We start from the raw sequence: 25,051 nt of genomic DNA, 5'->3' as shown, positions 1-25,051 counted from the left end.
GGGTCTCTGGGCCATCCACCCAATCACCTATTAATGATAAATTGGGGGAGGGAGTCCTACGAACCCATCAGATTTGATAATATGCTGGAACAACTAACAAAACTTGGTAAAGTGCTGTGCTTATAATTACAATTTTATTTTAAAGGACACAAATCAGGACCAGCCAACTGAAGAAACACATAGGGCAAGGTCTAGGAGCATTGCAAATGTAGAGCTTCTATGTCCTCTCTGCGTTGATGCAGGGCACATCATCCTCCCAGCGAACTGATGTTCAGAATTTCACTTGAGTCTCTGTGCATAGTTTCTGTTGGGGTTTCATCTGAGGGCTTCGTTGGTTGTGTCTTTGGCTGCATGAGTGAACTCAGTCTCCAGCAGCCCTCTCCTCCCTGGGGGTCCGGCTGATACCATGTTGCTCGAGGCCCAGATCTTCTAATCCCATGGGCTGCAGTGCTGGCAAGGCCAGCCCCGTTCTGGGACCATCCAGAGGCCCACTGTGAGTCCCCTCATGAGTATAAACTCAGGTGTGGTCTAAGGGGCCCACCAGAAACAACAAAGATACTCCCATCACTGGAGAAGTTCCAGGGGGTTAGAAGCTCCCTTCCAGGAACTCAGGACAAAGACCAGACAAATCCTTTATTTTAAAACAATGATGACTTACTCTTTATTATTCCCATGTGTGTCTTTGAATTCTGGTATTTTTAGTGGGAGAGCAAATGAATAGATAAATTAAACTAAGGAAGTCAGTAAAGATCAGTTATTGAGGACACTTAACCCAATGGAGAATATAATGGGCCGCCCAGGGCCCCACTCTCCATAACTGTAATTTTACCTTTAAATACCGCTGAGTGCCAGGGGCTAGCACTGTCATTTTCAGCGCATTCTCTAGAGATTGTTGACCAGCCCCTGGTGCTCATCCCATGCCCAGGCCACTACTTGCCTAACACTGTAGGTAACAGGCAACCTAATTAATTGCCCCAGGGGCTCTCAAAAAGGTAAAGTAAACCTGTGAACTAGGCAGGAAGTTGTGGAGTTTCGGGTCAACTGGACAAAGTGTGTCTAGCTGAAGGGCTTTCAAAATGGAGGAAACATATGGAAGGGCAAGGGGAAGGAAGAAACAAACCATGTGCTATCCAAACAAAACAGATCCTAGATTTGACTCGTTTCAGAGGTCTGGAGAGTTCTCATGGACTGCCACTTGCAGCCACTATTCCTGTTTTAACAGTGGAACCTGTTGGTTAGATAAATAAATAAGCCAAGGCAGCCTTTGGAATGGGAAAGGATATTTGCAGACGGCATATCTGAAAAAGGGTTAGTATCCAAAATCTATAAAGAACTTATCAAGCTCAACACCCAAAAAACAAATAACCCAGTTAAGGAGTGGACAGAAGGAAAAAATAGGCATTTTTCCAAAGAAGACATCCAGATGGCCAACAGACACATGAAAAGATGCTCGATACCACTCATCATCAGGGAAATGCCAGTCAAAACCACGATGAGTTATCACCTCACACTTGTCAGAATGGCTAAAATTAACAACACAGGAAACAACAGATGTTGGCGAGGATGTGGAGAAAGGGGAACCCTCATGCATTGTTGGTGGGAATGCAAACTGGGGCAGCCACTCTGGAAAACAGTATGAAGGTTCCTCCAAAAGTTAAAAATAGAGCTACCCTACAACCCAGTAATTGCACTACTAAGTATTTACCTAAAGGATACAAAAATACTAATTCAAAGGGATACATGCACACGATGTTTAAAGCAGCATTATCAACAATAGCCAAATTATGGAAAGAGCCTAAATGTCCAACAACGGATGAATTCATAGAGAAAATGTGGTATCTATACAATGGAGTATTATCCATAAAAAAGAACGAAAGCTTGCCATTTGCAGTGACATGGATGGAGCTAGAGTGTATTATGCTAAGCAAAATAAGTCAGAGAAAAAGTGCGCACGCACACACGCACACACGCACACACACCCCAGAGCCAGAACTAGGGCCCACACTACCTTCCTTTTCCTCCAACAAGACTTTCATGCTCTCAAAACCCAGGCTTTGGAACTGGTTCCTCTCAGCTCTCAATGGTTTCAGTGCTTTGCCCTTTCGATGCAGTATTGCTTTTGTTTGGGACACATGGTACTCTTTCTGTTCTCGCAAACAGAATTATAGAACATGGCAAAGCAGCCAAGGTGTAGTAGCTTTATCATGTCAGAAGAAAAGGTTTAGTTGATCCAAGAGGTGAGGCGTGGTGAGAATATGTGCAGAAATCAACCCACCTGACTCATGAGCCATTGTCAGCAACTCTCCCATGGCTTTCACAGACAGATCAGTGACTGCTTTGTTCTCTGCTTGTAACCCTACTTTTCTTTTTCTGAAGATGTGGGAGAAGGCCATCAAACTGAGCAAAGAGTTGGCTGAGACCTATGAGAGCAAAGTATTTGACTACGAGGGCCTCGGCAACCTGCTGGTGAGTCTGGGTCAGAATGTGTCAAGTGTCCAGCAGGGGTGCTAGAATTTGTGTTCGCAAAAATGTTTTTGTACATTTGAGAGAGTCAAGATAAACGGTGTTCTTTACAGTGGAAAAGCAAACCTTGCTTGAAAGAAAAATGAAAAAAAGATGAGGTCCAAAAGGTGTTATCATTATTCCTCCAAATTATCTTTGATGAAGGGCTCAGGACCGTTGCCGACAGACCCCTCTCCCTTCTCTGTGCATTTTGTTTCCCTAGAGTAGGGACCCTCCATATTCCTGACCCATCTTCTCTTTACCCTCTCAGTTACTCTGCCTTCTGTGAACACTGTCCATATTTCAAATACTTTCTGACATCTTCTGTTCATCAGAATTACTTGTTCTGTGGTCCGCATCCTCAGGGTCCTGCTGAATGAATGGACTGCTAATCTTTGAGCCTTGTTTTTTTGTTTTTTTGTTTTTTTCTACCTCGTGCACATTTTGGTAAGTTGTTAAATGCTGCTGGATCTTGATTCTCAAATTTTCTTCTCCCAAAATGTCACTGGGGTGCTGTACTTTTTACAGTTCCATGAACTTGTGTGTTATGCCCGGCCACTGGCACAGGTCAACTATTTAAAAACAGTAGAGCAAAACAAAAGTAATCCTCTGAATGTCCAGTGGTAGGCCAACACACATCACATTTGATAATTTTTAGTAGTGGAATCACAAAAGGTCAGGTCACCCGTCGTTATGTAATAATACAGTTGGCCCTTGAATGGTGCAGGGTGGGCAGCTTAGGGGTGCCAACCCCGCCCTCCACAGTTGAAAATCTGCATATAACTTTTGACTCCCCCAGAACTTAATACTCATAGCCTATTGTTGACTAGAAGCCTCACTGATAACATAAACAGTTGACAACACATATTTTGTATATGTATATACTGTGTTCTTATAATAAAGTCAGCTGGAGAAAAATGTTAAGAAAATTAAAAGGAAGAGAAGATATTCCTGTACTATATACTGTAGTTATCAAAAATATCTGCATGTAAGTGGATTCATCCATTTTAAACACACGTCATTCAAGGGTCAAGTGTAGCTTCTTTGAGGGGAGAGTTTACAAGATCACTTTGAAAAGAAGTTGCCAGTGTGGTGTACCAAGTCCTGCTATTACACACACAAAATCACTTCTTAGTTTCACAAACTAAATGGAGCCGTTAGTGATATAACACGTTACCCTGCTAAGAAAACGTGCTAGAAACCTTCACCTAAATAAAGTTAGTAATACAGTCATGGGACCGTTGCGAGAGGGGCCTAGGGACATGCCCCGAGGACCCCTGTCTGGCTACCTGTTTTGCTTTCTTTAAGGCTTACTCTCAGCCCTGGCTGGGAAACCTGTTCCCATGGGAAGGAGTAAAGACAGGGCTGGGACCAGACGTTGAAACCCAGAACATCACCACCACCTTCTGCGCACTTGTAGCTGAACCAAAGACTTTAATCCAAACCACCTGTGTGAACCAGAAAGTTCTTTATCTTCGTTTCTCATGTGTGTCTGTTTAAGTGCAATCACCCTCTGCGAATCTCAGAAAGGGCTTTTTAACCTTTTAGGGGTCCTGAACCCTCTTCAGGACACTGGTGAAAGCTAACACTGCCTCTCTCCTCAGTGGAACGCACATGCGTGCATCTTCCCACGGGCAACTCCAGAGATTGCCAGACCCTCCAAAGCTCATTCACGGACCCAGGTCCAAACCCTTCAATCCAAGAAAGTAACTTCTTGGCCTACAAGATATTTTCCAAAGATTTTTCATGTGCCTGTTGGCCCATGGGAAACAACAAAGCAAATAGTCTGATCTTCCCCACCCCTCAGTGGTGCCCTTGTAACCTCCCTGTGGAATGTCTTGTTTTGTTTTCCAGAAAAAAAGAGCCTCGTTTTATGAGAACATCATTAAAGCAATGAGGCCTCAGCCTGAATACTTTGCTGTTGGATACTACGGACAGGGCTTTCCTTCTTTCCTCCGGGTAAGAAACCTCGGGGTGGTCCTCCGAGCCATTAAGCCATGCAGTCTGAAGGAGCGAAGGTCTTCATCTCTTTTCCAGATGGGCCTAGTGTGTTAGCAGCTGGAGGCCCGTGTTCTCACTGTGGGAGGTCGGGGAGGGAAAGCACTTCCTGCGTGGCCGTCCTCTTCACCCCACATCCCAACCTCGGGTATTCTGGCAGCTCCTTTGTAAAATGACTTTTCCCAGGTGGAATGAAAAAGGGAAAAACAGAACCATCGCCTCCACGGCTCTGCTGCTACAGGTCAGGCTGGGGAAACGTGTGGATTGATGTATTTAGTTGTTTATTTTATTTCCAGCCAGTTGGAAAGCAAATATCCCGAGGACAAGACTGTAAAAGTTTCACAAAAATAAAAACAGGTGTTGTAATAGTGAGAAGGACCATGTTTTTCTTCCTTCTCAAAATTTTCTATAATGTGATACTGATTTTAAAATCTCAAAAACAAACAAAATCTTATTTTTTCCCCCACACAAAAAGGGAAGCCGCTGTAGAGCTGACTGTGTTTAAACATATTACCCGTTCTCCTTCCCCTAATTTAAGAAAAAGTGAGAAAGGAAGTACTTTACATTCTTCCTAGTGCCCAGTGAGAGGTCACTCATTCATTCAGTAGCTGTGTACTGAGTGCCTGCTGTGTGCCAGGCACATACGAGGCAGATTCGGATCAGATATGGTCCTTACTCTCATGGAATTTACAGCCTCACAGGTGTAATGTTAATTATATAATCACGCAAACGAATGGGAATTGAAACTGACCAAGAAAGATTTTCTGTGCCATAAGAGTTGGTTAACCAGGGAGTATTTATCCAAGTATCATAAAACTTACGTTCACATGAAAAAAAATTTGCACGTGATTGTTTATTATTTATAATCACCAAAGACTGGATACAACTCACGTGTCCCTCCATTGGTGAAGGGATACACAAACTGTGGGATAGCCGTACAAGGGAATACTACTCAGTAATAGAAAGGAATAAACTCCTGATACACACAAGCATGTGGACGAGTCTCGGATGCATTGTGCTAAGTACAAGACCTGAGACCATAAAGTCTGCATACTCTGTGATTTTATTTCTATGGCATCTGGCCAAGCCGGCACTTACAGTAGGGGTGGAAAGCAGAGGAGTCGTCCTCTCGTCGTCGTGGGGGAGGGTTGGGCTTCAGAAGTTCAGAAGGGCATGGGGAGGTTGGTGGTGGTGGCGAAAGTGTTCCGTATTGTGATTGTGATCATGGTTATGTTTGTCAAAACTCACAGAATTTTACACTAAAGAGGGTAGGTTTTACTATATGTAAATTATGCCTGCATTTTTTTAAAACTCAGAAAAGACTTCCCAGGGAATTTCTGCTTCGGCTGCAATTTGAAAGCTGAGCTTGGAGTGACAGAGATAAATAAAGGTGGTAGGAGAAAAACACCGCAGGCAGAGAAAGGGGCAGGCGAGCGCGTGGCAGGGCCTGGGAATGGAAGACCAGTGTGGCAGGAACAGAGGGAGTGGGGCGAGTGGGGAGTTGAGGCACGACGTGTGGGGAGAGCACACAGGGCGGGGCTCTGGGGCTGCCCTGGCTGTGTTGTCAGTACCCCACAAGCAGGAAGGAGCCGTTGCGGACTCGGTGTGTTGGCAAAATCATTATCTGGCTGGTACAGATGATGGTTGGGTATGCACAGCTAAGCCAGTTAGAGACTATTACAGACATTGAAGGAAGGGGTGGCCAGTCGTCCTCGGGAAGTGGCTTTAGGAAAAAGCTGGAAGGATTTCGAATGATAAAGTAACAGTATTTGATGGTTGTTGTTGGCATATGTGGGTGAGGAAGGAGGGAGGTGGCAAGAGTGGTTTCTAGGTTTCTGGCTACATAACTGGAAGGGCTGTGGAGCCGTCCACTAACACAGCAGTACTGGAAAATGGAGTCATGGTAGAGAGATTCAGTCCATTCATTGAATAAATATTTATTGAGTTCTTACTCTGTGCCTTGCTGTATTTTGGCATGGGGGCACAGTCCAAAACACCCCAAATCCTTGAAATTTTGGAGCTTATATTCTAGCCTGGAGACACACAAAAAGTAAGTCACACATTTAGTATGTCCGATGGCGTAGAACAATGTCCGCATCCCATGTAGACATCCATATGTATCATGGAGAAAATGTCGGGGCGGGTGAAGAGAGAGGCCGGTCGTAGGGGTGGAGCTGAAATTCTAAATAGAGTGAATGAGAAAGACCTCAATAAGAAAATGACGTTTGAGCAAAAACCTGAAAGAAGTGAGGGAATAAGCAAGGGGGCCGTCAAGAGATAAGAGGGGGGGCCAGGCAGTGAGTTCAGCAGGTTCAAAAGCTGTGAGGCTGGAGGAGTGTGAAGAAGAGGGCAAGTAGAGAATGGGGGGCAGGTGGCTTGGGGTCCCGGATCGCAGATAGCCTTTCAGATCTTTATGCATTGTGAAAGTGGGTTGGGCCATACTCGGTGTGAGGTAACGTGGAACAACCAAAAGATGGGAGTCAGCAATTTGAAACATGGACCGGGAACTCAAAGGGAAAGTTCCAGACTGGAGATAAAGTTGGCGGGTTATTCGCATGTGGAGGAGAGAGTGCGGGGAAAGAGAACGGAGCACCAGGAGGAGAGGGTCTGGGAAGGAGCCTTGCAGTAGGTTCTAGACTGAGATTGGCAGTCGCAGTGCTCCAGTCCCAATAAGGCAGTGGTGCCTGCCATGTGTGCATGTGTGTGTGTGACTGCTGTGTCACGTGAAATAGGCGACGTGAGCTGGAGACAGCACTGGTTCAGGGCAAAGGTTAGACTTCCGATCTGAAGTCATCCCATCATCTGCTGGGTGACGATAGAATTTTGACCAAGTCATGTAACCTCCAAGTTTTCCGACGTGTAAGTTACAGAAATCCTGCCCACCTCACAGGGCTGCTTCAGAATTAAATAAATGGCATACAGGAGTTTTTAGAAACTGTAAAGTGGTTTGTGGATGTTAGGTGTTGTCAGCGTGCGCTGAAAAATATAAAAGCCTCTGCACGATGTAACCTCCATGTCCTTCTGTGTTATGCACCATTTCCCCAAACTCAGAATATCTAAAATCGTGTTGTCCTCTTCCCCCCTGCCTCAGCCAGGCCTCCTCCTTCCATTTCTGTCAGGGGCACCACTGCTTCTCCTGCTCTGGGCCCAGCAAGCTCAGAATCCTCGGTGATTCTTCCCAGCTTCTTTGCCCTTCACCAGACACCAGGGTCAGAGATCCAGCTTCTCCTTCTCCCACCAGCTTCTCCTGCCTGGGGTTCCTACAGTTGGATGTACAGCCCAGTGTCTGCTGAGGTTGTCTACACTACTGCTTCCATCATGTGGCTCCCTCCTTCTAGAACCTGCAGTGAATTCCCAGGGCCTTGGGAACTGGTGCCTGCCTCTCAGTGTTCTGTCTCGTCCAAGCCTATTTTCTTCTACCTCAGTTCCATACTTTCTGCCCTGTGGCCCTGTCCTTCCTTTCACTCATCCTGCTGGTTGTCCTCCCCTTCTCTTTTCCTCTCCTTACCCTGTCTGTCCATCTGGGCCCAGTCAATGCCATGTTTTCCTCGACGCCTCTCTTTCAATCCGTGCTAGTCTATGCTGACCTTGTGCTTGTCTGCTTCCGTTCAGACTGTTGTCCACATCCCACAATTAGTGCTGCTTATAGTCTGCTTCCTTACCTACCACAGCTTGGCCTGAATGATGGAATTGCATAAAGCATGGCTGAGTCATATAAATCTTTCCCAGCTTGGAAAAATTTCATCATCTATTGCAAAAGACCAGGCAGTTTTTCCTGCCGTCAGTGTTTATCCTGGAAGGTATATTGCCTTCCTGTTACTTATATTAGATAAACTATCATACTTACTTGTTTTCTGTTTCTGTCCACCAGAAGGTGAGCTTTGTGAGAGTAGGGTTGTCATTATATCCCTAGTGTCTTAGCGTATCTGCTATTTGTCCAATACACATTTGCTAGATGAACGGACGGGTGGTTTTTAGAAACATTTTCCAGGACCATATGGGCCTAAGGTTTAGTTAAAAAATGGATCATGCATGGGCTGTCAGTGCCAAGTACTCATCTGAGCGATCATCAGACGAGCAGGAACCTTTGAAACATGGCTACATTTGAACTTGCGTGGGCAACAGCAGCTATGAGTCAAATTACTCCTCTGCCTGGAGCCTAGGAAATTTCTTTCTAAAAACATCCAATTTTATTAATTTTATTAAACAGAAAAGGAATGTAGATTAGAAGGGAGAGAATAGGATTTAGTGCATTTATATTCTGTGAGCCTTTGATGTTGCCATCCACAGTGATTTTCAGGGTTGATATAATAACTGCTGTACATTATTCCTGTTCTCTGCTAATGGAGATGTGTGCTGTGGACGCTCCTCACGCTTTCCTGTTCTCCAGGTCAGCACCGCTCCAAGGGCTCATCTACAACTGGATCATGATAAGACGAGGGAGGTCTTGCGTGTAAAGTACATTCATGCACTTCCTTCCATTGTTGAGAATGTCTTGCTGTGAAAAAAATCAGCTAAATTCAACAGCATGCCTGGTGACATCATGGATCTATGTTAGGGCACAAGCTCTTCTCCCTGTGAATCAGTGTAGACCATTTGCAGACCAGCGGTGGCCGTGGGGCCGCACTGTGAGAAGCACCGCATCAGCTTTAGGCCGATGACTTATCTCCCCCAAGAAACCATGAGCTCTTACCAGACATGATGGCTACAGCGGGGCGCGTAGTAGGTATTCAGTGAGAGCTTGCTGGCGGATGCACTGAAGCCCGGGAGGGCTGCGGCTCCCTCAGCACCAGGATCTCCAGTTGTCCTTTCACTCTTCATATGTAATCACTCCCCTCGCTGTTTCTCACCTGCAGAACAGAATCTTCATCTACCGGGGGAAGGAATATGAGAGGCGAGAAGACTTCAGCCTGAGGTTGCTGACCCAGTTCCCGAATGCTGAGAAGATGACCAGCACCACGCCCCCGGGAGAGGACATCAAGTCGTCCCCAAAGCAGTGTATCCTCACCTTGGGGAGACATGGCCCGGCCCAGCCAGAGAAGCTAAGGGTTCAGTCCCGTCTCTGCACTCGGATATGTCCTGTCCTCTGACCACTCATGTAACCGTTTGACTCAGTTTCCCATTCTGTGTAAAAGCTTTGGGACCCTAGCGTCCTTAGTTCATGGTTATGAAGTACAAGAGGAGATAAGCAAATCTTGAATATGAAAGGATATGTTTTTAGCTGTATGGGGAGCTTGAGGAGGACATAGACTGTTCAGAATTCTGGATTGTGGAGAAAGATGTATAGCTTTTCTTTTGTAACATTCAATGACTTATTGAATGACTTACTGAATAACATTGAATGACTTATTGAAAAATTAATTACATGCTTTCTTAAAAAGAAAACAAGAACAGACACTAAGAGCTCCATAACAAAATTATTTTTAGAATTTTTTCTTGTGTTTTATGCTTAAAATAAAGATGCTTCAAAATTGAACACTATTCAAAGAGAGGTAAGGTAGATAAGCCAGAGCCAGCATGACAGGGTCACGGCGTGACAAGAGAACGGGCTCTGGAGCTGAGGTGCCTGGCTTCGAGTCTCAGCTCTACCACTTACTGTGTCACTTTGAGCATGTTCCTTAATTTCTCGTGCCTCGGTTTTCCCATCTGTAAAATGGGGATGATGTTCATCCTTTCTCACGGAGTTCTTGTAAAGAGCGAGTATACGTCTGTCAAATATTAGGAACAGTGCTTGGTACATAATACAAATCCAATAAATATTGGCCATTATTATACATATAGGTTGGTAAGTAGCTCTAGAAAGATTGACAATAATAATAACAGACCAGTGACAGGCACACCTTTGAAAGAACAGCAGCCTGTTAATATGTAGCAGATGCTTAGAAAAGAATGGTCTTCCAGGATAAATCCTTGTTTGGGTTATGTGGGTTCAGAAGACAACGGCGGTGCCTTCGTGGTGTGGGAATGACAAGAGGTCTTCAAGAACTGGATTTAGGATTTCCTGTGGCTGGGCCCTCAGTCCTTTCTGCCTCGTCCCTTGACCTTTCCCAAACGGCTTCCTTCCTCCAGGCCTTGGTTTCTCATCCATGAGGTGTGAGTCTGTTTTCCCTAAACACCCAGTAGCACTTCTGGGAGGATCAAAATAAAAAGGTCATTTCTGTGAAAATGCTCTGTCAGCTAGACCAGTGTAAGGCACAGCCCAGTGGTCCTCAGATTTTCTTACACGTGAGACTCCCCACGGAGGGATTCTAAATCAGCAGCTGTGAATTCTCATTGTGTGTTTCTGAGTGAGCGTCCTGTAGTGCTGGTGCCCCGGGGGCTGTGCACCACCCAGAGACGCTGGCACTCGCTGTTCTGTCCCCACCCAGGGCCTTCACCTTGACTTTAAATGCTGTAGATTTTGAAACAGTATATCTGCACTGGCGAGGACAAAAAAGTCATTATTAAAAGAAAATAATCAAGTCAGAGAGACAGGTAGCCCCCCCCCCCCCCCAGCTGGATTTGAAGCCTGACTTCACCATGTCCCAGGTGCGCGCTCCGGGTTTTCTCAGAGCCTCAGATTCGTCGTCTGGAAAAGGAGAGTCATAACATCTGCCTGTTGGTGGTTGTGTTTATTGCTGGCCGGAACATACTGAGAACCTAGTTCAGTGCCCAGCCTTGGCCCCCCATCAACAAGTGATACCCACAGATGGCAGAAGTTCCCACGGCACAGGTTCTGGGGTCCGGCACTTTCAGAGGCATACCTGTCGGAAATGACTTAAAACTGTTCCGAATCCCTCTTCCCCTGATAGTTCATCGATGCCTATTTTCCTATGGCAAGGTTGCCTGCCAGGTGTCTGACCAAAAACCGTCCTAGGATTATGACTTACTAAGGCATTTGGGGAACCCTGTTTTCAGTGCCATGCCGGCATTCGGTGAAAAGGAGTACTTCAAGCAGGTACCATTTCCATCTGCAAGGCAGGAGGCCCGGGTGGTGCGTTCTGCCTGGGACGGCTTCATGGCCCAGCCCCTCGCCCTTCCTTAACCATCTCCTCAGACATGCAGTGTTTCACCGTAAAGCCGGTGATGAGCCTCCCGCCCAGCTACAAGGACAAACCAGTTCCAGAGCAGATCTTAAAGTAAGTGGGGTTGTTTGTTTCTTTTTAAAAACATTTTCTAACACATTTTATCTAGAAAAGCATCAAAACCAAAGCTTTGGGGCTCTTGGGTGGCTCAGTCGGTGAAGCATCTGACTCTTGATTTCAGCTCAGGTCATGATCTCAGGGTGATGAGATCGAGCGGAGTCCGCCTGATTCTCTCTATCCCTTTGCCCCTCCCCGCCCACACTCTAAATAAATAAGTAAGTAAGTAAATAAAATCTTTAAAACCAAAGTCTTAAGCTCATTTGGAAGACCTTCTTAAACCTCTGGGACTGCTTTAACAGGATCGCGCAGACTGGGTGGGTGGCTTATAAACAACACATTTATTTCTCACGGTTCTGGAGGCGGGGGACGTCCAAGGTCAGGTGCCAGCACATTTGGTGTCTGGTGAGGCCCTGCCTCCTGATTCACAGACACTGACTTCTCTGTGTGTCTTCACATGGCAGAGGGGGCGACAGAGCTCTCTGGGGTTTCTTTGATAAGGGTACTCCTCTCGTTCATGAGGGCTCCATCCCATGACCTACGTGCCTGCCGCAGACACTACTTCTAGTCCCATCGCGGGGAGCAGGATTTGCACACGTGAATTTTGGCATTCAGACCACACCACAGCAACTCTTGATTCTATTTTCAGTATAAAATAAGAGCTTGGTAACTCAAAAGGGATTTGGGGGTCTTGGGGTTTTGTTTTTAGGCAGACAGATGGAAATCAGGAATTTCACTGTTAGGTTTCAGATCTTCTAGATCTTATTTCCACTCAGAACCACTCACTGAGGAGTGACTCACCTCACCTTGCCTGGTCCCGTGATCAAAGGCCTCGTTCTTTTTTCCTGAGAAGCTAAAATACTAGTAGGATTGATAGAATTGTGATAAAAATATACAAATGAAATCACAAATGGGGATATAAATACATATACCTTTTTAAATGGTGAGCTGTGGACTGGATTTGTAAATAATAAAGATGTGCAATAAATTCAAATTGTGCACCTCCTCCAGCCTTCATTGCGGAGACTGTTTTGAGGTCGCTTAGTGGATAAGACTTGGTCTGTGTAAGATGTGGTCCAGGTTTTACTGAAGTCTGATCAAGGACTGCTTATTCTAAGAGAGAAACTACAGCATGTGGCCATGTCTTTCTCCAGTTACTACAGAGCCAATGAAGTGCAGCAGTTCAGATACTCCAGGCCATTCCGGAAAGGAGAGAAAGATCCAGACAATGAATTTGCTGTGAGTCCCCCGCCTTTTCCCTCTAAAACAAGGTAAAGTCGGCTTTCCCCCTAACCAACGCAGACGGCAGAAATGATGGCAGCCTGGGGGCAGGGGTGCTGTGCGCTTACTACCTAGACAGCGGGCCATCTCAGTGGAGAACTCTAGACCGGAGCCTACCCCAAAACGGGGCTCCACTGTTACGCTCCCGTGTTGCTGCCGGTATGACCTGAGCAAGTCCCGCCTCTCGGGACCTCACACGTCCCCTCTAGAGGGTGAGAGGGCTCAAGTAGGTGATCCCTTGCAGTTTTAAACATCCAGAATCCTCTGACTATGGCCCGTTCACCAAGGAAGCATTTGGGAATAGAATCTCCCTGACCTCAACCAGGGAGCGTTGCCATTTTGCCTGGGAACTGACATTTGCGTTTTCCTTCTGCCAGACCATGTGGATCGAAAGGACCACGTATACAACTGCATACACCTTTCCTGGGATTCTCAAGTGGTTTGAAGTCAAACAAATTTCAACGGTGAGTCATTTGAAATTGGAACTCAGAAAATTCTTTGTGTCTCCAGATAGAATAAGAGCCTTTGTTAAGCGCTCCTCCAGTTCTCACTAGCTCGGCCAGCCTCCTCTGGCCAACTTTGTTTTCCAAAAGAGAAATAAAAGGCATGCTTGTCTAATAGAACTCCTTTGTACAACTGATGTTACAACACCAACCCTGAAGGTTCCTCACAGTGAATGACTCTTTCATGAGCGAATGAGTCTCCTCATGATCCTGCCAGTCTACCAAACCATTTTCGGAATGTCTCCTTTGAGTTTGCTGTCAATCACATTCTCTCCCAAAACGTTTGCTCTTCTTTCGTTTGTGCTAATCGCATCACCAGTCCCCCCAGACACTTCCTTCTCCATCCCTCCCCAAAGCTGCCCCTTTTACCTTTCTAATACTTACTAAATCTGTTCTCTTTACTTCCAGCTGTCCTACTACTGTACCCCATTTTAGTCCCTCATTCATCTCTGGTGGACGCCACGGAAAGAGCCCCCTCATTGGCCTCCTGCCTTGACCTTCACAGGCCTGTTTTCCTCACAGCCTCCGAGCATGAGTTCCACAGTGAAAAGCTGACCCAGTCCTCATGCTTAAAACCTTGCCGTGGCTCCCCAGTGCCTAGAGCATAAAGCCCCTGTTCCTTAGCACATGCTTGCAGAGTCCTTGTGACTCAGCTCTGCCACCTCATTTCCTATGGAATCTTCTGGAACTAAACTGCTCGTTCCATGTTATTTCAACCCTCCATGACAGTGGGGCATTTTCTTTGCCCGAAATGCTACTTCTCAACCTAACTACCTCCCGTCGAAATTCATGTTAGGTACCAGCTTCACCTGGAAGCCATCTCTGAAACTCCCCAGGTGGGGTTAGATGCATTTTCCCTGTGCCCCGCCGCAACCTGGGCTTATTTCTAACAAGTTACTCCCATACTTACATGTCTTGAGACCCCCACTATAAAACCGTAGGCTCCTCGCAGCCACGAATTATATCTTAGTCACTGTTGTGACTGTGGAGCATAGCACAGTACTTGGCATGTAATATACTTTCAAGAAATACATCTTGAACGAATCCGAACTGAACTTTCATGTGTTCCATACCACTAGTAATAAATTATTATTTTTCAAGTATGAATATGATTTTTGGACAGAGACTTTTGGCATCGAGGCTGTGGTAGGCGGTCATGCTGGCTGGCAGTGGGTAAAATGAAGAAGGCGATCTTTCTTGAGACCTGGCTTTGAAGATGTTTCCACAGGAGTTGCTCTTCTCAATCTGTATTGAATCTTACTTCATTTTCATCCAAAATTCACCTTGAATGTTCTAATACATCTTCTTATTTCTGACTTCTTTTAACCACAGAACCCATACTAAGGTGACTTATGTATGGTTTGAATGTATGGCTTCCAAAGTCACTTCCCTTTTCTCATGGAAGAAGCATCAAACCTCTTGCCAGGAAACATTTTGGGTGCTGCAGAAGTATGTGGGATCAGATAACCCATTACTGTGTTGTCATTGATCTTCTCAGAAATCTCTGAGGAAGCCCTGCCTAAAAATCAATTGTTATTACAGCTCCAATTTGTTTTTTCAAAATTTCTGTAGACACTTTGCACCAAGAAATAATCCTCACTATAGCTCTAATTTTTAGGCCACCCTTGTACGTCTTAAGATTTTATTTTATTTTTATTTTTATTTTTTTAAAGATTTTTATTTATTTATTCGACAGAGATAGAGACAGCCAGCGAGAGAGGGAACACAAGCAGGGGGAGTGGGAGAGGAAGAAGCAGGCTCATAGTGGAGGAGCCTGATGTGGGGCTCGATCCCATAACGCCGGGATCACGCCCTGAGCCGAAGGCAGACGCTTTAACCGCTGTGCCACCCAGGCGCCCCACGTCTTAAGATTTTAAATAGCTTGTTTCGCAACTTAGCAAAACCATTTCCAGTAAGTGTGGTATCCAGATAAACAGAACCTTGACGAGCAAAACTTCACTCTTTTATAGCTTGGGGTGAATTTTGTACCTTTTAAAAGAGAACGCTTGGGATTTTTTTCCAGCTTTGCTGTGAGCTCACAAAATGCCCTTCCTCTCCCTTGTCCTCTGTCACAGGAGGAAATCAGTCCCCTGGAGAATGCCATAGAAACCATGGAACTCACCAATGAGAAGATCAGCAACTGTGTTCAGCAGCATGCCTGGGACCGAACCCTCTCTGTGCACCCTCTCTCCATGCTGCTCAGCGGCATCGTAGACCCGGCTGTCATGGGGGGCTACTCCAACTACGAAAAGGTGAATCCCGTGTGTCTCCATGTCTCTCTCTGTGGCACCGTGTAGCCAGTGAATTCGTTTCTTACAGGTTCCCTGAGAGATTTTTTTACTCTGCCCTCTTTATGAATGGGCAAGTGAAATTAATGAAAAGTGTGTCCTTGACCTCACATATCCTGGCAACCTAGCAACCCAGCCAGGGTTAGGCCACGGCCTGGTAAGCAGTCACTGAAAGATCAATCTAGTATACCACGTCTGGTTGATTTACCTGCTGTTCTCTCGCCCCTGAGAGGTAGAAAGTTTACAGGTGGACCCAGAGCTGAGGATGTTCTGGAAGCGAAGAAGCATCTGTGGGAGAGACAGAGCTGCGCTCTAGTTAAAATGAGCTTCTAGGAACGCCCACCCCAGTTTGGTGTGCCGTAGGTTGTTTGGACAAACGCTGGCCCTGCCTGCCCAGTTATATTAGTTCAACTAAGTGTCATATTTTGTATTCTGGAAAAACAAGAAAAGAGCGCTCACCAGATGTGAATCCATTGCATGGGGTTTGAATGTAGCACCATTTAAAATGGAAGTAATGGGAGCGCCCAGGTGGCTCAGTTGGTTAAGTGTCTGTCTCTGGCTCGGGTCAAGGTCCTGGGGTCCTGGGATTGAGTCCCACATGAGGCTCCCTGCTCGGTGGGGAGTCTGCTTCTCCCTCTCCCTCTCCCTCTGTGCTATCCCGCTCTCTCTCAAATAAATAAAATCTTAAAAAATAAATAAATAAATAAAATGGAGGTGATGTATTCGGTAGGTAGCATTCGGTTAAGTGTAATTAATCGAGGCAGGATTTTTAATTGTTCAGCTGTTTTCAGTGGCTAAGTAATTTTGGAGTCCTCTTCCTGATCAAATAAACATTTGGCTACCCCACCCCTGTGGTAGCCTGGAGAGTGAGTGGGAAGTGATGGAGGTGGACAGGAAGGGTGGGCGGACGTTCAGTGGGCCAATTCTCTTCTTTCCATTTGTGCACCAAGACCAGGGGCGTTAGAATCAGCCATGCCTGTGGCCCAATCCCGGCTTCCCATTGGCCACTGTGTGCCCTTGGGTGGGATACTTCACCTCTCTGAGTGCCAAGCTTCGTACCTGAAAAAAGTGAGGAGCCCGGGAGCGGCTGGTAGCTGAGGAAGGCATCACGTGTGTAACGAACATCGCAGAACACTTGCCATACAGTTGAGGCTTGCTGAGGGTTGGTTTTCTTCCTCTCTCCTGTCCACTTGGAGCCAAATGTGATCTGAACGTCCTCCCTGACTGAGCAGGGCTGCCAGTGCTCTGTGACTGCTGTCGTAACCATCTTTCCCATCAACCTTTGCACCTTCCTCAGGCTTATGACCCTTAGCAGCTGGGAAGGAGTCCACACCAGAGGTCACTTCTAGTGTGCCCATGCCGGGTGTCAATAATCCCCAGTGTCATCACAAAATTTAATGTAAAACTAGGATCCAGAATATAACACTTTTTTATACTGTAGTGATTTGGGTGTGTGTTTTTTCATATAAGCTACGCTATCTAGTACTAATCTTCATGTGTTTTTCCAAGTGTTATTATTTTGTTTTACAGAATGCCCCTGAACTCAAATCCAGACATGTCAATATCTGTGATGAATAGTATGTAATTTCATATGAAGGTTTTTTCCAATATCATTGTCTTCTCATTGAAATTTTTTAAAAAAGGAAAAGTAGGGTGTGTAAACTAATAAATTTCAAGACCTTTATCTTAAAAGACTAGTTTGTACTTTTAATTAATATGTATGAGTTTGTACATTTCTAAACGTAAAAAAGAAGTAAACTCATTGATCACCCCCATTGCAGTTCGTTGGGGGAATCCATCATCACCTACCTATACAGGTGACCTGTCCTAAAGCAGCCCGTTGATCATTGCCTGCGTGATAGGGATGCAAGAGCTGTTTGCTGTAATTCATCAGCCCCTTTCTGTTGAGAGGCAGGACTCTCCTAAGAAAGTTGAATTTCAGAGCACCCTGCTCCAATATTTCTTGACTCAACCGATGTTTTGGGAATTTCAGTGCATTTTACCTTATATCAAAAAAAATTTTTTTAACTTTTGAAGGTTTAAACTGCTTAAAGTTGAAGGTGGATGAAGGTTTAAGCAATACAACTTTTTCACTCATTTCTCTCTAAACATGAATCTGGCTAGACGGAGCGCTCTCCGGATGTGCTGTCCTGCTTCCTGTTTGTGATCCTTGGCCTGCCCGCCTGCATATATTTGTATCCCTTGTTGTGTTCCTTTGCTGGGGCTGCCAGAACAAAGGCGCACGCAGGGTGGCGTAAAACAATAGAAATATATTGCCTCACAGTTCCGGAGCCCGGTCGTCTGAAATCCAGGTGTCAGGAGTCTTGATTCCCTCGGAGGGCTGTGAGGAAGAATCTGGTCCCACCTCTCTCCTGGTTTCTGAGGGGTCAGCGAATATTCCTTGTTTTATAGATGACCAGATGACCGTGTTCTCTTTCTGCCTCTTCACAGTGTGTTCTCCCTGTGTCTAAACTTCCCCTTTTTATAAGGACTTCAAATATATTGAATCAGGCACCTGGGAGCTTAGTGGGTGAAGCCTATGCCTTCGGCTCAGGCGCATGATCCCAGGGTTCTGGGCTCAAGCCCACGGTTGTCGGGCTCCCACTGAGCAGGGAGCCTGTTTCTCCCTCTCACTCTGTCCCTCCCCCCACTCATGCTCACTCGCGCTCTGTCAAGTAAATAAATAAATCTTTAAAAAATATATTTATAAAACATTTTCACATCTATATCTCATGTTGTCTTCAAAAAAGCCTTTTGGATGATGAGTAAAAAGAAAGTGTGGATATTAATCTTTACTTAATACAAGAAAAAAATGTGATACAGCCTATATCAGATGATGGAGCAGGAAAACTACGTCCATATCCAGTCCAGCCTACTGATTTTTTGCTTTTTCCTTTATAATATCTGCACACTTAAGCTAATGAATAACCTTTAGATGTGGTCATTGGCCTTAGTCCTTTGGGACAGTTATTTCAGCAAATGCCGTTCTGCTCTGCTGATGATTATTTGGTTTGTGCACTTGTGTGTGTCTGGTGGTCGTTGAGAAGGTACTTCGATTCGGCATCGCACAATTCCAGAAAGACCACAAAAGAGCACATCCCTTTAGCATTGTCCACTATGGCATCAGGGCTGTCCCAGCAAAAGAATGAGTGTTTACTTAGCCGTTCCAGGTTTATCAGATAGAACAGAAGACATTTTTCACCCTTCCAGGCACCCCTCTCCTCCTTCGAGGGTCAAATACACAGATAGGTGTGTTCTAATTAATATTTGCATGTGCTCCCCTTTTAGGCTTTTTTTACAGAAAAGTATTTGCAGGAGCATCCCGAAGACCAGGAGAAGATTGAGCTGCTGAAGCGACTGATAGCATTACAGGTATGCATCATGGGAGGCGTGTGGCCAGACAGCCTTCCGCTGCACCACGCCAAGATATTCTCTAGGGCTTCAATCCACAAGCCCACTTTCAGGGTGTTTTGTTTTGTTTCATTTTTTAACCTTTGGAATCACAGCCTATCTCTTTGTTTGGCAAAGTGACCCCAGGAGTAGCATTCCATTAGACTCTGCAGTGCCGAGAGGGCCCTTCCTAGAGAACAGATCCAAGTCCCCAGATTGGTTTGCTGGGCTGTGTTTCCAGCTGGAACATGTTGGCATCGGGTTCTCTCTCTCTCTCTCTCTCTCTCTCGTGACTTTGGTGAACAGTGGGAGAAAATGCCGCCATCCAATTCAGTCTAGGTTTAAAACTAGCAGTGGCTTAGCCACAGACAAGCCCCGGGGCTCAGGTCTTGGCTGTCAGCCCTTCCCAGTTTAGGGCCTGCTTGCTCCTTGTGTATTTCTCTGCGTCCTTGACCCAAGGGTGTCCGGTACCCTAGCCCCACACGGAGAAGTAGCATTCCCGTGTGGTATGTGCTGTGTCTGCCAGTTTACCTGTCCATCTCCACCCCCATCCTTCCCCAACCTCGAAATCTGAAGTATCTCTCTTCCTAAACCATACTTCCTTCCTGTCACGTGCTTTTCTCCAGATGCCTCTGCTGACAGAGGGGATCCGCATCCACGGGGAGAAGCTGACAGAGCAGCTAAAGCCGCTACATGACCGGTTGTCTTCTTGTTTCCGGGAACTCAAGGACAAAGTGGAAAAGCTCTATGGGGTTATAACACTGGTAGGCTTCGTCTAAGTAGCTTGTTAACTTTTTCGGTCTCTTTTACCGTTTTTATTATTGATGAGTTTTTCAGCTGCCGGATGAGTCAAAATAGCAGAGGTACGGCTTGGAACTTCTGGGGTTCGAGAGGAGAGGACATGGCATGCTTTTGGTGACCTTCTAACACGTGCTACATAGGGGTTCTCAGACTTGAGTGACTGTCCGAACCGCTTGGAAGGCTTGTGAAAACACAGATAGCTGGGCCACAGCTCCAGAGTTTCTAACAGGAAGTCTACCGTGGCCCGAGGGTTTGCCTTTCTCACGTGCTCCCGGGTGGGGCTGAGGCCGCTGGTCTGGGCCCACAGTGTGCGCACTGCTCTACTAGTAGCTGGGGCGTTTCTGCTCCCAGACGCTGGTTATTCCTCTCTGGCCTAGTCCAATTCTTGGTGTTTTTCCTAGTCTTTATTTTTCATTTTAATGAAAAGTTTCCACTCTGAATACCTTTGAAGGGGAGAAAGAATGGTGAAGTGCATTTCACAATGCATGTAGCTGATTTCATCATTTCTTCCAACAGTTCTAACACATTTCTCCCAGTGACAGTTTTCTTCTTCCTGAGAAGTTGGGTGGGTTAGTGCATGTGCTCAATAAGCTTTTCTCTCTGGGGCTCCTGGCTGGCTCAGTTGGTAGAGCATGCAACTCTTGATTTGGGGGTTATGAGTTCGAACCCCATATTGGGCATAAAATATGCCCACATTAATAAAAAATAAAGAAAAAATAACCTTTTTTCTCCAACAGTTGATTGAATGTTTGGATCAAGCTTCATTTTTCCTATTTTTCTTTTAAGATTTATTTATTTATTTGAGAGAGAGCAAGCGTGCACACATGTGTGCACAAGCATGGGGAGGGGCAGAGGGAGAGGGAGAGAACAAGAGAAGCAGACTCCCCGCTGAGTGCAGAGCCTGACACGGGGCTTGATCTCATGACCCTGAGATCATGACCTGAGTCAAAACCAAGAGTCAGATGCTGAACCGACTAAGCCACCCAGGCGCCCCGTTTCAGCTCTTTTTAATATGAGTTCACTTTGCTTTCTAACTATCTCACTCTTGAACCCCTGATTTTCAAATTTTCTTTCCTTGGATCAAAGCTCTGAATTTCCTTTGGTGTCCTCCTGCCTCCCATTCCTGCATCTCCGTCTTTACTGCTTTTTTCTCCAGAGTATCTTTGTGATCATTGCTTTTAGTCAAGTCTTCAGTCATGTCTAACCTCCTCCTGCCAATGAAGAGCTTTTTCCTGGGAACACTTGTCTTTTACACAAGCTCCTAGGTGGGAAGGATTGACTTTCAGCTAATGAGTGGTTTTTATTAGATCCAGGCCAATGGTTGCATGTAAATTTGATACGGTGGCCTACTGGGGCAATCAATCCAGCTGGAGACATTTCTGATGAAAGTAGATCGATGTTCCTTTACTTAAGATTCACCATTTACTTCTTAATCATCAGGTCTACAGTTTGAATCCAAAACTTTCTATGAGGCCAGTATTCTATTATTTTAGTGGCTGAAAGAAGCTAAACTGGAGAAGCAGACTGAGGGTTTTGCTTTTCTGTTGGGGGGTAATGAACAGCTTGGTTTTTCCTGTCTTATTTGGCTGGCAGCAAATTATGGGGAATTTTTCTCTAGTCTTAACAAGGTAGGTTTAACCTAGCTGTGTTTATAATTAGGAATAGAAGTAGTTGCAGTATTTAACAAGTGAAGCAGCAGTGGGTGCCAGCCAATACAAATGGCACTGGCCCCAAACGGATGGGGGGTGTGCCAGTCCGTATGGTGAGTTCCAGGCCGGCTCACCATGAGATGCCGTGTGTTCTTCAGCCACCGACCTTGACTGAGAGGAAGCAAAGCCGCACGGGCTCTATCGTACTTCCCTACATCATGTCATCTACGCTGCGGAGACTGTCCATCACCTCAGTGACTTCCTCAGTGATTTCCACCTCTTCTAACTCATCCGATAATGCTCCTTCCAGACCAGGATCTGATGGGTAAGGGTTCAATTTTTAATTGCTGGGGGGAGGAGGGGGTGGGTTATCTCCTTACTAACCTTTGCCTTTTGTCACGAAAGGGAGCCTTGGTCAATGTAGATGCATCACCCTTATAAGGGAAGTAATTCAGAGTATATAGTTGTTAACCTCCGGATCATTCTGTGTCTTCCTCATGAGGAAGATCATTATTTACATAATGATAATAGTTATGACAAATCGGATCGTAATCACCCATCATCCTGTCACATCTTGTCACCCACCCTATCACATTCTGATTTATTTTTTCATATTAATTGATAGTCTGATTTTTTCATCTGAATTGTTTTTCAAAAGCAGTTTCAAAATTTATATTTATTTTGTAAATAGGTAACATAATTACATGATATGAAATTCCAAGGTACAAAGGGGATCTCTCATGAAAAATCACCCCTCAGTCCTTGACTCCTACCTTACCAGAACCCCTCTGCTGAGGAAGTGATGTTAGCCTTCAGGTTCTCGGTGCCTTTCCAACAGCTCTTTGTACGCGCGCAAGCAATACCTAAATAGATGTTCTCCCTCACACTTTCTGTTTCTATGAATGAAACGTAACTGTGTCTTGAAAATCATTCCGTTTCAGACTGTAAAGAGCCTCCTCTTTTCTTCGAGCTGCAGACATCTTGGGATACGTCTGCCCCCTGCCACATTCCACCGCTGCCTGTTGGTGGATGTTTAGCTGTTTTCAGTCCTTGGCTGTCACAGCAGTGTGGCAGTGCCTAAGCCTAAAAACAATTTGTTCTGTAAATATACAAGTATATCCACATGAGAGAAATTCCGGAAGTGAAATTGCTTTGTCGAACATTTATAGTTGCAATTGTCCAAATTATTGCTAAACTGACTTCCATAGACATTATACTAATTTACAGTCCTACCAGCAACATGCAAGGGTGCCTCATCACCCCCACACCCCAAATTGTGTATTATCAGCCTTTTTAATTTTCACTAATCTGCTAGGTGGAGAATATCTTCGCGGTATCAGGTTTCATTTTGGTTTGGTTTTATTTCTCTTGTGTGAATCTGAGCTTTTCATTTTTTAGCAGCTGTTTGTATTTTATGTTCTGCAAACTAGGGTCAAGTATTTTGGGTGCATGTTTCTGTTGTGTTTTCTCTGTAATAGTAGTTGAAATACATCCTCCAGTTTCTCCTTTGTCTTTTGACTTCGCTTCTTATTTTTTATTTAGTTGTGTTGACTTTTTTTATGCAGTCAAGTAAATTAATGCTGGATTTCATGACTTCTGGATTTTATAAAAAGCCTTCCCCACGCTAAGGCTGCAAAAAAATTAATTTTAGAATTTCACTATTACCACTAAATCTGTGATTCTTTGAAATTTATGTGAGTATAAAATGTGAGGTATGAAGTCACCTTTTTTTTTTTTTGGCCATGCAACTGCTCTTTTCCCTGTAACATTTAGTGAGCAAACCATCTTTTCTCCGCTGATTTGAAATGTCAACCTTATTACCAAATCAAATTTCTGTATGTTCTTCAGTCTGTTTGCAGACTTTCTCTCCCCCATTTCTTTGATCTCCCTATGTGTTATGCATTAGTACTATGTAGTTTTAACTACTGTAGTTTCGAAAGGCTTTTATTTTTTAGTTATCCTTTTCAGAATTTCTCTGGCTACTTTTACTCATGGCTCACATTTGGATTCACCTGTCTGGAATCCTATTGCTACTTCCATTGGGATCATGGGATCATGTAAAACTTCTGGACTAACTTTGGGAAGACTGATGGCTTTTTGATGTTGAACCTTTCTTGCCAAAAACATGGACTGCCTTCCCATGTGTTCAAATTTAAGATATTTTAAAGAAATGAATCTGTAATTGTGTTCTTTCCGTTTAAAAATACTATCTTAAAACAGTATTTTACTAATTATATACTTAATATATGTACACATAGAAATTTTTCAAAGTACTGGAAACTTAAAAGAAAAAATGCTTATCACATCATCACTCAGAAGTAACTGCTGTTAAAGTTTAGTTATATAACAAAAAAAGCATATATATATTTTATGCAATTGGAAAAGCATCATAAGTACCATTTTGTGACCTACTTAACTTACTATACATGTTGAGTATTTTTTTTCCTTTTGAGAGAGAGTATGGGTAAGCAGGGGAGGGACAGAGGGAAAGAGAGAAATCCTCAAGCAGAGTCCCCACTGAGCACAGAGCCCCACGCAGGTCTCTATCTCACGTCCCTGAGATCATGCCCTGAGCTGAAATCAAGAGTCAGAGGCTTAACCGACTGAGCCACCCACGTGCCCTTATTATCATTTTTGATAGCTATTTACCATTGCATCCTATGAACGTGCCATAATTAATCTTTCTCTTACTATCAAATATTTAAGCTGTGTCATTATTTCTAAGCAGGTAATCATCAAAGTTCATTATAAATTTCATATGAAAACATCTAGCTTCTGTCAATATAAAATACAGTTTTGTTACTAAGAATTGTACCAAACATATGTGTGCAGATAGCTTTCCAGTTATTTAGGATATATTCTCACATTCCTTCGTGGCCTTTTGGTTAAGATAAGTATAGGATGCATTTCTAGAAGCATACATTCCCTATTCAGAGGATGACGTTCATTACGATTCTGGTGTCCAATGAATACCGACGTGCAGTGCAGTGTGCGACTTGAGTATTGGGGGTTTGCACTATTTTTACTCCTTAGGGTAATAAATATTAGATAGTCCTGGATTCATTTATTTTTCTCTTCTATGGTTTTTTTTTATGCCATTAAGAGATACTGCCGACTCTGTGGAAGGCATAAAAATTCTGTTCAGTAATACTCTTTTCTTAAATAAATGGTCTCATTCAAAAAAAGAAAAGTTTTGAAACAGCTGTTGAACATCAGAGACACCATGATTGCTGACACTTAGGGCAGTAAACGAGAATAGGTGAGTGAGGCCCTCTTCATACCGCAACCCAAGCAAGGTGGGTTATTGACCTTGCCCAAATTTCCCCAATGAGTAGGAAGTCATTGATACTATGTTCTAACATTATTTAGGATGTTTCTTTAAAGCAGCTAACTGATTATCAGCTAATGACCCTGAGTCTCCCATTCCCAATGTCACGTCACAATATTAATACTTCGATGATGAATATTGGGGGAGCCATCTGCAAAGGGCCAGTTCTTTATTGGAAGAAAGTAGAATG

The 25,051-nt window shown here is 44.6% G+C and overlaps 1 protein-coding gene across 4 annotated transcripts in view; it reads left to right on the top strand.

Moving 5' to 3' along the window:
- DOCK5 (dedicator of cytokinesis 5) overlaps positions 1–25,051 on the top strand; it is a 211,381-nt gene that overhangs the window by 175,935 nt on the left and 10,395 nt on the right. For all 4 annotated transcript variants that reach the window (XM_087866608.1, XM_045774032.2, XM_045774031.2 and 1 more), the window contains 10 exons: positions 2,377–2,466; positions 4,357–4,461; positions 9,357–9,498; positions 11,537–11,618; positions 12,776–12,860; positions 13,280–13,366; positions 15,481–15,657; positions 18,982–19,065; positions 19,710–19,847; positions 21,692–21,858. In XM_087866608.1, the coding sequence (XP_087722734.1) occupies positions 2,377–2,466; positions 4,357–4,461; positions 9,357–9,498; positions 11,537–11,618; positions 12,776–12,860; positions 13,280–13,366; positions 15,481–15,657; positions 18,982–19,065; positions 19,710–19,847; positions 21,692–21,858 (1,157 nt within the window). The remainder of the gene's footprint in view (positions 1–2,376; positions 2,467–4,356; positions 4,462–9,356; positions 9,499–11,536; positions 11,619–12,775; positions 12,861–13,279; positions 13,367–15,480; positions 15,658–18,981; positions 19,066–19,709; positions 19,848–21,691; positions 21,859–25,051) is intronic.

The sequence above is a fragment of the Ursus americanus genome, chromosome 13 (assembly GCF_024610735.1).
Source record: "Ursus americanus isolate L20-20 chromosome 13, mUrsAme1.1.p, whole genome shotgun sequence".
Classification (NCBI taxonomy): domain Eukaryota; kingdom Metazoa; phylum Chordata; class Mammalia; order Carnivora; family Ursidae; genus Ursus; species Ursus americanus.
The sequence above is the reverse complement of the archived record's forward strand: the minus strand, read 5'-3'. Positions and strand labels throughout refer to the sequence as shown.